General features: G+C 44.2%; 1 protein-coding gene across 1 annotated transcript in view; it reads right to left on the bottom strand.

The window, feature by feature from the left end:
- Nucleotides 1-8,884: 8,884 nt before the first annotated feature.
- The window catches only part of LOC142297052 (uncharacterized), a 93,986-nt gene continuing 89,583 nt past the window's right edge, over nt 8,885-13,287 (bottom strand). Inside the window, exon 3 of the mRNA XM_075341285.1 lies at nt 8,885-10,199. Coding sequence (XP_075197400.1) covers nt 8,956-10,199 — 1,244 coding nt within the window. The 3' untranslated portion in view covers nt 8,885-8,955. The remainder of the gene's footprint in view (nt 10,200-13,287) is intronic.

Genomic DNA, 13,287 nt, shown 5'->3' with positions numbered 1-13,287 from the left:
CTAAAAACACAGCCATGAATAAAGAATGGTACCAGAATGTCCTCCAAGAGCAACTTCTCCCAACTGTCCAAGAGCAGTTTGGCGCCCAACAATGCCTTTTCCAGCATGATGGAGCACCTTGCCATAAAGCAAAGGTGATCACTAAATGGCTCATGGAACAAAACAGATTTTGGGTCCATGGCCTGGAAACTCCCCAGATCTTAATCCCATTGAGAACTTGTGGGCAATCAAGAGACGGGTGGACAACGAAAAACCAACAAATTCTGGCAAAATGCAAGCATTGCTTATGCAAGAATGGACAGCTATCAGTCAGGATTTGGTCCAGCAGTTGATTGAGAGCATGCCCGGGAGAATTGCAGAGGTCCTGAAGAAGGGTCAACACTGCAAATATTGACTTGCTGCATTAACTCATTCTAACTGTCAATAGAACCTTCTGGTCTCATAATATGAGTGCAATTATATTTCTGTATGTGATGTAACCATCAGACAAACACAATTAAAAACCAGAGGGCAACAGATCATGTGAAAATATCATTTTGGTGTCATTCTCAAAACTTTTGGCCATGACTGTAGCATCATACCTGGGTAAGTTGAGCCTTTGATCTCAAAGTGTCTTCTCTTCAAAGAGGGGATAGAAGGAACGAGTAAGTCCTGGGGGGAGATAAACCGGAAACTAGCAATCCTCAGGTAGCTTTTAGGCTGTGTGCGCACGTTGCGTTTTTTTCCTGCGTTAACGCTGCGTTTTGAACTGCAGCGTTTCAGTGCCAAATTGCATGTGTTCAGCTTCCCCAGCAAGGTCTATGAGAAAGCCAAAAACTCAATGCGCATGCTGCGTTTGTAAACGCAGCGTTTTGGATGCCAAAAATCGCTGCAGAAAAAAAAGCAGCACGTCACTTTTTTTGTGCGTTGTAGCCGCGTTCTCCACCCATTGAAATCAATGATGTGGGTGAAAACGGGGCGGCACGGTGGCTCAGTGGTTAGCACTGCAGTTTTGCAGCGCTGGGGTCCTGGGTTCGAATCCCACCAAGGACATCATCTGCAAGTAGTTTGTATGTTCTCCCCGTGTTTGCGTGGGTTTCCTCTGGGTACTTCGGTATCCTCCCACACTCCAAAGACATACAGATAGGGAATTTAGATTGTGAGCCCCAATGGGGACAGCATTCCTGATGTATGTAAAGCACTGCGGAATATGTTAGCGCTATATAAAAAAAATAAAGATATAAAAAAAGAAGAAAACGCAACCAAAATGCACTTGGACTGCATTTTTGTTGCGTTCCGCATGCTTTTTTGACAAACAAAATGCCGGTCTTTTCAATCTCTCTGTCGATGTTGGTCAAGCTCCCTCTTTCTGTCGGTCTCTTTCGCTGTCAGATGGTCGCTCTCTCTCTCTCTGTCCCTCTCTCTGTCCGTCAGTCGGTCTCTCCCCCTCTCTCATACTCACAGATTCCCGGTCACCGGCGCGGCGCTGCACGGCTGTCACACTGCTCCGGTGGCTTCTCCTCTTTTGAAAATGCCGGCCGCTCATTAATCTCGTATTCCCTGCTTTCCCTGCCAACCAGCGCCCATGATTGGTTGCAGTCAGACACGCCCCCACGCTGACTGACAGCTGTCTCACTGCAACCAATCACAGCCACCGGTGGGCGGGTCTATATCGTGCAGTAAAATTAAAAAAAAAACACGACGTGCAATCCACCCCAAATTTTGATACCAGACAAGATAAAGCCACACTGCTGAAGGCTGGTAGTCTCAGGATGGGGAGCCCCATGTTATGGGGAGCCCCCCAGCCTAACAAAATCAGCCAGCAGCTGCCCGGAATTGCCGCATCCATTAGATGCGACAGTCCCGGGACTCTACAAGGCCCATCCTGAATTGACCTGGTGCGGTGGTAATCGAGGAAATAAGGAGTTAATGGCAGCAGCCCATAGCTGCCACTAAGTCCTAGATTAATCATGACAGGCGTTTCTCCAAGATACCTTCCATGATTAACCTGTAAGTTAAAGAAAATAAACACACATCCAAAACATCCTTTTATTTGGAATAAGACATAAAAAAAAAAACACCCTTTCACCACTTTATTAACCCCGAAATGCCCATCCAGGTCCGGCGTAATCCACACGACGTCCCACGACGCTCTCAGCTCTGCTACATGAAGCTGACGAGAGCGGTCACAGACCAGACCGCTCTATTAGCGCCACGCAGCAACTGAAGTGAGACGCGCGATGACATCAGGTTACCCGCGGCCACCATTGGATCCTCCAACTGTGACAGCAAGTCGCCCGAGTGACTGAAGTGAGATGACGTCATAGGTGAGTTGCGGTCTCGGGTGGAGGACTCCAGCTGGCCGCGGGTAACCTGAGTGACGGCAGCGCTGATCGCGCAGCTCACTTCAGTCACTCAGGAGATTAGTGGTCACCGGGGAGCTCTTCATGGGTGACCGCTAATCAGGACGCCACACACAGACAGAGCCGCTCCGTGGTATGACAATGAAGTCGGGTGAAGTTCATCGAGTTCATTCCCATCGCGCGACTCTGTCTGCTGTCAGCTGGCATGTAACAGAGCTGAATTGCTTGGGGAACGCACTGTCAAAAACGCATCCAAAATGCATGTAAAATGCATCCAAAATACATGCGTTGTGGATGCATTTTTTTTTTTGTTACAAACGCAGTGTCCAGTCTCCCAGAGGGTGCGTTCGTTTCTGCACTGCACAGAACGCAACGTGCGCACATACCCTTATGTTATGTTTATTGTTTGTTCGTTTTATCTCAATTGTGCACACATTATCATCCTGTAAAGTATAATTGCTATAAGTTTTTTTACTTTTGTTTTCTACCTTATCTATTTAACTATACTAACCCATTAACTGAAATCTGCTTGGTATAATTCTGCTCTTCAGCCCATAAGTCATTTTATACCGTCATTTTTTTTCTTCCCCTGTTAAATTATGATAGAACAGGAAAACAAAGAAAAAGGGGGAGTGAGTAGTGTAACTGACTCGGCTGTGAGCTGCAGCTTCGAGCATAGCTGCGGAGCAGAAGTTGACTCACTGACTTAGGCTAGGTTCCCATCTCCGTCAATTTCTATCAGTCACAATCCGCGGCTCTGGTAAACAAATGAATCCGTTTGGCGGATTCCATTGTTCCCATATACTTGTATGAGCGGCGGATTGTGACTGATGATGCTGCGCTGCATCCTCCGCACGACTAATCAGTCGTGGAACGACTGACCGTCGGGCGGCAGGAACGCAGCCTGTAACGTTTTTTGAGCAGCGCAATCCTTATGTTTTCACTGTGTATGCTCATCGGCGGCCAAACGATCAGCTGATCGCCCGGCCACCGGCTATTGGGAACGATCGCTCTCATTAGTCGGCAGCCGGTTTATGAGAGCGATCAGCTGATCTCCCGGCGACTGGCTAATGATTAGCCGGCCGCCGGGAGATCAGCTGATCGCTCTAATTAGCCGGCCGCCGGGAGATCAGCTGATCGCTCTAATTAGCCGGCCGCCGGGAGATCAGCTGATCGCTCTCATTAGCCGGTCTCCGGGAGATCAGCTGATCGCTCTCATTAGCCGGCCGCCGGGAGATCAGCTGATCGCTCTCATTAGCCGGCCGCCGGGAGATCAGCTGATCGCTCTCATAAGCCGGCCGCCGGGAGATCAGCTGATCGCTCTCATAAGCCAGCAGCCGGTAGATCAGCTGATCGCTCTCATAAGCCGGCCGCCGGGAGATCTGATTAATCTCATTAGCCGGCGTCCGGGAGATCAGCTAATCGTTCACAATAGCCGGCCGCCGGGAGATCAGCTGATCGTTCACAATAGCCGGCCGCCGGGAGATCAGCTGATCACTCAGTCGACCGCCGGGAAATCAGCTGATCGTTCACAATAGCCGGACGGAATCCGCTTACTCATCCAATACTTGTCATCCGTCGTACAACGCATCAGTTACATGCGTCAAGCAACGCATGTGACTGATGCAAAACAACGGAAAATATGAACCTAGCCTTAGTGACTCATGGAATTGGAGTCAGTGGAGGGACTGTATAGGCGGTATATCACTTTTCTTTGATATTGGCAATCAGTATGCAGGTATTGAGACTGAGTTTGAATTTTTGTTTTCAGTACCAGCATTAACAGATACTGTAGGTTGGGCTTTGGCCTATACACAGCAAATAGAAGGTACAAGGATTAATTCACATTTTTGCCCAACGGAAGATAGTTCAAGATTATCCTTAGCTCAAGTAAATACCCAGTTTTCGGAAGAAAATGGTAATGATGCGTTGTTGATTTGTCCAGAGGCGCTTGAAAATTTAATGTCTTCCATGTGTACTATTGATAACAGCTATATAGGACGTCTGATGCTTAGGGAGATATCCCAAGCTGCATATGTCTTGTGAACACTGTTTTTGCTCAATAACGTTGGTAAAGAAAGGTAGAACACAAGGGTGGTTTTTGGAAAGGATTCATATAGCACCTTTTCCGGCATATAGTTATTCAAAAAAGTTAAAGAATATAGAGTTATACCTTTACGTGTTGTCCCTCATCCTCCTGCAGTAGGAAAGAATTGGAGCTTTAGGGTAAGTTCGCACACTGCGTTTTTTTGACGCTGCGTTTGTTTGCCGCAAAAACCGCACAAAAAAAAGCCCCCGCGACAAAAAAGTCAAAAAACACATGCGTTTTTACCAAGTTTTGGTGCGTTTATGGCTGCGTTTTTGTTCACTGCGTTTTTTTTTTTCAGGGAACAATGCCAATAAAAGATTGGTGAAGAATAAAAACAACAAAAAAAAGGCTGTCATTTCCTTCTTCAATATATTCCTCATTCTCCACTAGTGTATGCAGGAGAACAGACAGCTGCAGAACTACAAGGCTCAGCATCCTCCATCCCGGACTGTATACAGTTTTTTTGCCCAAAAAAAAAAAAGACGTGGGCTTCGCCAAATTTGTGTGTCCAGCCAGGTACAAGTAGGCAGCTGGGGATTGGAAACTGCAGCGCAGAGTGCACATTTTTTCTGGGACCCCCGCTGCGAATTGCAGTCCGCAGCCGCCCCAAAAAATGGCGCTTTCATAAAAGCGCCATCTTCTGGCGCTGTATCCAACTCTTCCTGCCCTGGTGACTGGTGGCTCGCTGGGTAATAATGGGGTATGGGCTAGCTGTGTGTTATCAGCTGGCCCTAAGCCCAAAATTCATGGTGTCCCGCCAATATTCGACATGGCCACCATGAATTTCTAGTAAAGATAAAAAAAAAAAAACCAACACAAAAATATTTTTAATTAGAAATAAAACACAACATAATTAGTGACTCCATCTTTATTGAAATAAAGAATCCCCCTCCCACCCTCCGCAGTAATCCTGGGTCAAGGGTCTCACGCAGTCCAATCCAGATCCAATATCATCTGATCGGTTTGCTGGAAGGCAAAGCGATCAAATGATGTGTCAGGTTCAAGGACGTGAATCACATCATACATCAGCTGATTATATAAAAGCCGTTTATACAATCAGCTGTTGCATCAGTGGGATAAAGGAGAAAAAAAACCCAAAAAACTACACACATCTGTGCAGACTCCCGTCCGATCGCTGCAGGACCCGGCGGTAATCAGCTTATGAAGTCTCCCTACAGCATCAGCTGATAGTTTAAGCCGGCCGGGCGGTAAAAAGCCGGCCTCATCGCTGGAATAAACTGTCAGCTGATTCCGTCAGGTGACCGCATCAGATGATCAGCAACAGGTCCTGCAGCTATCGGACGTGTCCCGGGAGGCTGCACACAGCCAGAGCAGGGGTGGCGGTACCGGGAAGAGGAGCTGGGAGCGGACATGTCCCGGGAGTCTGCAGACAGGTGAGTATGACATTTTTTTTTTCTACTGTTCACTTTTGATTTCGCAGCTGCTTCAACCTCCCGTCTGGACATGGCACCGCACAGGAGCGGACATGTCGCAGGACAGGAGGTGGAAACAGCGGCAGCGGTGGCAGTACCGGGAGGATTCACGCTTCTATGTCCAAGACCAAAGAGCTATCTAAGCACACCAGAGGAAAAAAAATTATACACCTTCACAAGGCTGGGATAGGATATAGGACAATAGGCAAACAGCTTGGTGAAAAGGCAGCAACTGTAGTCACAGTTATTGGAAAATGGAAGAAACAGAAGATGACTGTCAATCTTACTTTGTCTGGAGCTCCATGTAAGGAGAGGGTAAGTATAATTCTGAGAAAGGTCAAGAATCAGCCCAGAATTACACGGGAGGACCTGTCAATGACCTGAACAGAGATGGGACCACATTCTCAAATATTGCCGTGACACACTATGCTGTCATGAATTAAAACTCTGCAGGGCACGCAAGGTCCCCCTGCTTATGCCAGCACGTCCAGGCTCATTTGAATCTTGCCAGTGACCATCTGGATGATCCAGAGAAGGTCATGTGGTCAGGAGACCAAAATAGAACTTTTTGGTATTAGAGCATTGAAGATGGGTTGTGGCTGGGTTTTCCAGCATGACAATGACCCGAAACACACAGACAGGGCAACTAAGGAACGGCTTCATATAAAGCATTTCCAAATAGAAAATCTTTGGAAGGAACTGAAACTCAGTGACAGCCCAGAAACCTGAAATATCTGGAGAAGATCTGTATGGAGGAGTGAACCAAAATCCCTGCTGCAGTGTGTGCAAACTGGGTCAAGAACTGTAAGAAACGTCTAACCTCTGTAACTGCAAACAAAGGTTTCTGCACCAAATGCTAAGTTCTGTATTTCCATTGTATCAAATACTTATTTCACGTAATAAAATGTAAATTCATTATTTAAAAATCATGCAATGTAATTTTCTGTTTTTATGTTTATTCTGTCACAGTTGACGTTACCTACAATAAAAATTACAGCCATCTCCATTCTTTGCAGGTGGGAAAATTTGCAAAATCGGCAGAGGATGAAATTCAAATATTGTAAGAATAAGCTTCTTACCTTTTGATACAGCTGGAGTTGTCTTTCTGAGGAAGACAAGGTGGTTGGATCAGAGATTCTCAGGAATAGTGGGTCACTGTTCAGGCACCAGGTTTTGTTGTAAGAGTGTAAGAGTATAAGAGTGTGTGTGTGTTCCTAATTAAATTAAATTATAGAGATCATGTATGTAAAGGAGACGTTGCTTTGAGACAAAGTATCAGACGTAGCCCTCTCTTTGCCTCCAACAAGAAAAAGTATTATATAAATCGTCACTCATTTATATAAGACTATACAAACTTTTTAGTTTCACATTCCTAAACTTCACTTTTAACAAAGAAACTGAAACTATACATGTCCTTATCTAATGCGAAGTTCACATTTCCGTTGTTTTGCATCAGTCACATGCGTTGCTTGACGCATGTGACTGATGCGTTGTACAACGGATGACAAAGAAAAGAATTTCATTGTCGGACTCCGTTGTGTGCTGGGGGCGGAGTTCGGGGGCGGAGCTGAGGATGTCAGTGCCGCGGTCTGCATGGCTGGGGACAGGTGAGTGAGTGTGTGTGTACACAAGCGGAGTGCGGGAGGGGGCGGAGCCAAGTGGTGAAGTGTCGGCCTCCTTGCACACTGTATCCAGGGTAAATATCGGGTAACTAAAAGCAAAGCACTTTTTGCTTGGTTACCCGATATTTATCTTGGTTGCCAGCATACACCGCTTAGCGCTGGCTCCCTGCACCCGTAACCACTGTAAATATCGGGTAACTAACCAAAGCGCATTGCTTGGTTACCCGATGTTTATCCTGGTTACGGGGGCAGGCAGCCAGAGAGCGCATGTGCAGCAAAATCCTACGGAGCGCGCTGCTCAAAAAACGTTACAGGCTGCGTTGCTCCCGCCCGGCGGTCAGTTAAAAAACGACTGACCGCGACGCAGCGGATGCAACGCAGCATCATCAGTCGCAATCCGTCACTAATAGAAGTCTATGGGGAAAAACAGGATTCCTGTAAAATATTTTGCAGGATACCGCAATTCCTCAAGGCTACGGATTGTGACTGATGCAAAACAGCGGAAATGTGAACTTAGCCTAAAGTAAACAGAGGTCTGTACTGCATTACACCAGGGGAGACACAGTACAGGCTCTTAGGGGTACTTCTCACATAGCGAGATCGCTGCTGAGTCACAGATTTTGTGACCCACCAGTGACCTCATCAGCGATCTCGTTATGTGTGACACTAAGCAGCGACCTGGCCACTGCTGTGAAATGGCGGATCGTTACACACAGCTCTGGTTAATTTTTTGGTTGTTGCTCTCCTGCTGTTAAGCACACATCACTGTGTTTGACAGCGAGAGAGCAACGATCTGAATGTGCAGGGAACAAGGAGCCGGCTTCTGTAGACGCTGGTAACCAAGGTACACATCGGGTAACCAAGCAAAGGCTTTGCTTGGTTACCCGATATTTACCTTGGTTACCAGCGTCCGCAGCTTCTAGAAGCCGGCTCCCTGCACACGCAGCCAAGGTACACATCGGGTAACTATAAGCAAAGCGCTTTGCTAAGTAACCTGATGTGTGCTATGGTTACCAAGCACAGCGTCGTTACACGGGTCGCTGGTGGCTGATCTCCGATTGCTGTGGAGATCTGCCTGATTGACAGCTCACCAGCGACCATGGAGCGACGCTCCAGCGATCCCTGCTAGGTCAGATCGCTGGTGGGATCGCAGGAGCGTCGCTTAAGTGTGACGGTACCCTTACACAAAGACAAAATGGAGTGAATATTTTACAAGATTTTGCTCTCATTCAAGCAATACACAAATGGATGAATAAAGAGTACAACTTCGCTATAAAAAAAAAAATTTAAAAAAAAAAGTTTTCTCCCCCATCAAAAATAGAAAAAAAAGGTGCGTAAAAAATGAATAGTTTGCAAATGATTTATCATGAAGTACACAACCGTAATGACCCAGGAAATAAAATGAACTCTTTATTAACAGATAGTAAAAATCTATTAATATTTACTAACACGGACATTCTATTCACCTACTATGGCTTCACTCCTGTGTGAATTCTCTCATGTGTAATAAGATGTGATTTCTGAGCAAAACATTTCCCACATTCTGAACATGAATATGGCTTCACTCCTGTGTGAATTCTCTGATGTATAATAAGATATGATTTCTGAGCAAAACATTTCCCACATTCTAAACATGAATATGACTTCTCTCCTGTGTGACTTCTCTCATGTCTATTAAGACTTGATTTTTTAGCAAAACATTTTCCACATTCTGCACATGAATATGGCTTCTCTCCTGTGTGAATTCTCCCATGTTTAACAAGATCTGATTTCTGAGCAAAACATTTCCCACATTCTAAACATAAATATGACTTCTCTCCTGTGTGACTTCTCTCATGTCTAGTAAGACTTGATTTTTTAGCAAAACATTTCCCACATTCTGAACATGAATATGGCTTCTCTCCTGTGTGAATTCTTTCATGTTTTATGAGATCCGATTTGGTAGCAAAACATTTCTCACATTCTGAACATGAATATGGCTTAATTCCTGTGTGAACTCTCTCATGTCTATTAATTCTTGATTTGTCAGGAAAACATTTCCCACATTCTGCACATGAATATGGCATCACTCCTGTGTGAATTCTCTCATGTGTAATGAGATCTGATTTCTGAGCAAAACATTTTTCACATTCTGAACATGAATATGGCTTCACTCCTGTGTGATTTCTCTCATGTTTAACAAGATTTGATTTGTGAGAAAAACATTTCCTACATTCTGAACATGAATATGGCTTCACTCCTGTGTGATTTCTCTCATGTGTAATAAGACTTGATTTCTGAGCAAAGCATTTCCCACATTCTGAACATGAATATGGCTTTTCTCCTTTGTGAATTCTCTCATGTGTAATGAGATTTGATTTGTTAGCAAAACATTTCTCACATTCTGAACATGAATATGGCTTCCCTCCTGTGTGAATTCTCTCATGTATAATAAGATGTGATTTCTGAGCAAAACATTTTTCACATTCTGAACATGAATATGGCTTCTCTCCTTTGTGAATTCTCTCATGTGTAATGAGATTTGATTTGTTAGCAAAACATTTCTCACATTCTAAACATGAATATGGCTTCACTCCTGTGTGAATTCTCTCATGTGTAATGAGATTTGATTTCTGAGCAAAACATTTCCCACATTCTGAACATGAATATGGCTTCTCTCCTTTGTGACTTTCACTTCCCTTAGCATTCTGTGTTGAACTCCTGGTACCGTCATCTGCCATAAATAAAATTGAAGTTATTAGTTTATAATAATATAACCTCAAACATACACATAGAAACACATAAATCCATACAAATTCCAAAGTGTGTAGCAAAGTTGTACTTTAAAAGGCCTATGATAAAAAATCCAGCGCAGAAAGGAAGGCATTCTTCAATGAAAATTTCCATGTGCACAAAAATTGTATAAGGTGGGTACAGACAGTCCCTAGACATGGGAGAAAAATAGACTAGCGACGCATTTTGACCTTATTACATGGTCTTAGTCATGTAACTGAATAATATAAATGCCAAGTTTAAAAAGACCATTGTGACGACATGGACTGTCAGTGCCTAGCATGGGTTAAGTTTCTTAAAATTCAGCCAGACATGATGATAGTTTGTTTTTAAATGGAGGATAAGCTCCTCATTGTTTCTTCCATACTCTTAAGGCCCCTTTACACACTGAGACTTTCTAGCGATCCCACCAGCGATCCCAACCTGGCCGGGATCGCTACAAAGTCTCTGGTGAGTTGCTGGTGAGCTTTCAAACAGGCATACCTGGAAAACGACGCAACAGCGATACAGACCCGCAGAACGACCTAGCTAGTCATTGGGGACGTTGTAAAGCAGCTTTTTGAAAGGGAAGTCGCTAACGAAGTCGCTGTAAAGTCCCCTTTACACACAGACTTTCTAGCGATCATGCTGCACAGCGGGGAAACAAAGGACCAAAGAATGGTCCTGAACGATTTGTAGCGATCAGCAACTTCACAGCAGGGGCCAGGTCGCTGATGTGTTTCACAGACTGCAATGTCGCTGGGGAGGTCGGTATTACGTCACAAAACCGGTGACGTTACAGCGATGTCGTTTGCGATGTTGCAGTGTGTAAAGCCACCTTTAGGAGTCTAGTGTTAAAGTTCTTGTTGACTCATGTAATTGCATTGGTCAGTGAAGGTCAGATACCCAGACAAATCAAGTCTGCGAACCTCCCATTAAATTACGTGTATTGCTAGATGCAATGTAACTTAGCTGTCTCTCCCTCGTCTCTGCCAGAGACCATTACTACTAGGGATATTTTATATACAGCTTGAAATCTAGCCAATAAGAGCCCAGTCTTATCCACCAATCGTGAAGTCCCCAATGGTCTGAATGGAGAGCTCAGGGGTATAAGATGGAGAACTCTCCATTGCCCGGGCAGACTCTTGCTACATGATACCAATCTAGAAAAAAACCAAAGAGAAAATTGTAGAAAAATGTAGAAAAAATACCCTGACTATAAATAAATAGCAAGTGCTTAATAAACAGGGTACTTAGTATATACATTTTTGCAAAAAGGTAAGAAGCTGTCTCACCTCGTCACGGTGTACCCATCTGAGACAGTCCCTAACCTACTAAAGTTAAAAACATATTCTGTACCTGACTAGTGTCATGTCAAAACTTCAATATGGATGGTAAAGTGGTTAGCTGGGTCCCAGATTAAATACACAGCAAAAAGTGAGAAGCAGGTAATTGTTCAGCCTCAGTATCAGGAGGGCTGCACCCCCAACTTGCATTAAAGCAAGCTCAGTTTTTTTGTTTTTTTGTCTGTTATCTTGCTTTAATGCAAGTTGGGGGTGCAGCCCTCCTGATACTGAGGCTGGACAATTACCTGCTTCTCACTTTTTGCTGTGTATTTAATCTGGGACCCAGCTAACCACTTTACCATCCATATTGAAGTTTTGACATGACACTAGTCAGGTATTGATAATGTTTTTAACTTTAGTAGGTTAGGGACTGTCTCAGATGGGTACACCGTGACGAGGTGAGACAGCTTCTTACCTTTTTGCAAAAATGTATATACTAAGTACCCTGTTTATTAGGCACTTGCAAGGAAGGAAAGAAGGAATTCAGCTTGGGATAATCCAGTCACCTGCCTACAGGCTTTGCGGTCCTCAGCCAACTTCCTAAATCCGGCGATATTCCATTTGGTGGTGCCTGTCGAAAGCGGGGTGCATCTGGTTTGGAGGAAGTATCCCTGGAAGCTCTGAGGCACGAACATTCTAATCCCTGGTGAGCCAACGGAAGGGCGAGAAACTTGCTGGTTACATTCTGTGGTTTTTCTGGTTATGTGTCATATGCCGTTAATTGTTTGGGGATCCAATAAAGTCTTAGCATTGTGATTCCCTCACCCTGTGTTGTCTGAGTAGTGTTCCGTCCACGGTTAAGGAGGTCGGGCGTTCAGTTGGGATGAGCCCTGGGACATGCTGTCTTTCTAAAGGCGGCCGGGCCAGCGGATGAGAGCACCCACTGACCCCCGTGTCTCCACAAGAGAGCACCCACTGACCCCCGTGTCTCCACAACCATTTCATTCACATCATAATCAACACCACATGTGACATGTCCGCTGGTGCAGATCCTGTTGTTAACTCTTTCTTGCCTTCATTAAATTCCACGATCTGGTTCATTATAGGAATCTATAAAAACTAGAGACACTGTCAGGAGAGCATTATCAGTAAACTGTACAAATACCAACTATACAAACTTATATTACGTATATGTTACACAAATTTATTTTTTCATCATAAAAAAGATAAAAACTTCATAAACCTACTGTCAATATATAAAATTTATAGAAACCGCAATGCCCTCATGAATATTTCCTATATACCATATGTCTTATTAAGTAGATGTTAGTGGGACTTTATGACTTTATTTTTGCTATAGGCTTGATTCAATAGAAATAAATACAGATACCAGAGACACTATTGGGAGAACATCATCCGTAGATTATCCAAATACAAGCTCTATGTGGTTGTACCATGTGTATATTTTAAGGATCTATTATTCCATTATGGGGAAAATCTCCATATACAGTATTCACCGATCTATATAGTGCATAAAAATCACAATGCTCTCATAGGATATTTCTTATATGCACAATATCCTATTGGATGGATTCTGATAGAATTATGTAGCATAATTATCCCTATAACTTGGACTAAAAAAATTAAAAAAAAAAAAAAAATATATATAGTCAGGGAGATTCCAGGAAAGTTAGTTTTTCATGCCCTGACACTTCTAGGGGTTCTATCTCCTCAACAGAAACTGGTGATTCTATGGAGGGCGTC

The sequence above is a fragment of the Anomaloglossus baeobatrachus genome, chromosome 3, assembly GCF_048569485.1.
Source record: "Anomaloglossus baeobatrachus isolate aAnoBae1 chromosome 3, aAnoBae1.hap1, whole genome shotgun sequence".
NCBI classification, from domain to species: domain Eukaryota; kingdom Metazoa; phylum Chordata; class Amphibia; order Anura; family Aromobatidae; genus Anomaloglossus; species Anomaloglossus baeobatrachus.
This window is presented reverse-complemented; position numbering and strand designations above follow the sequence as displayed.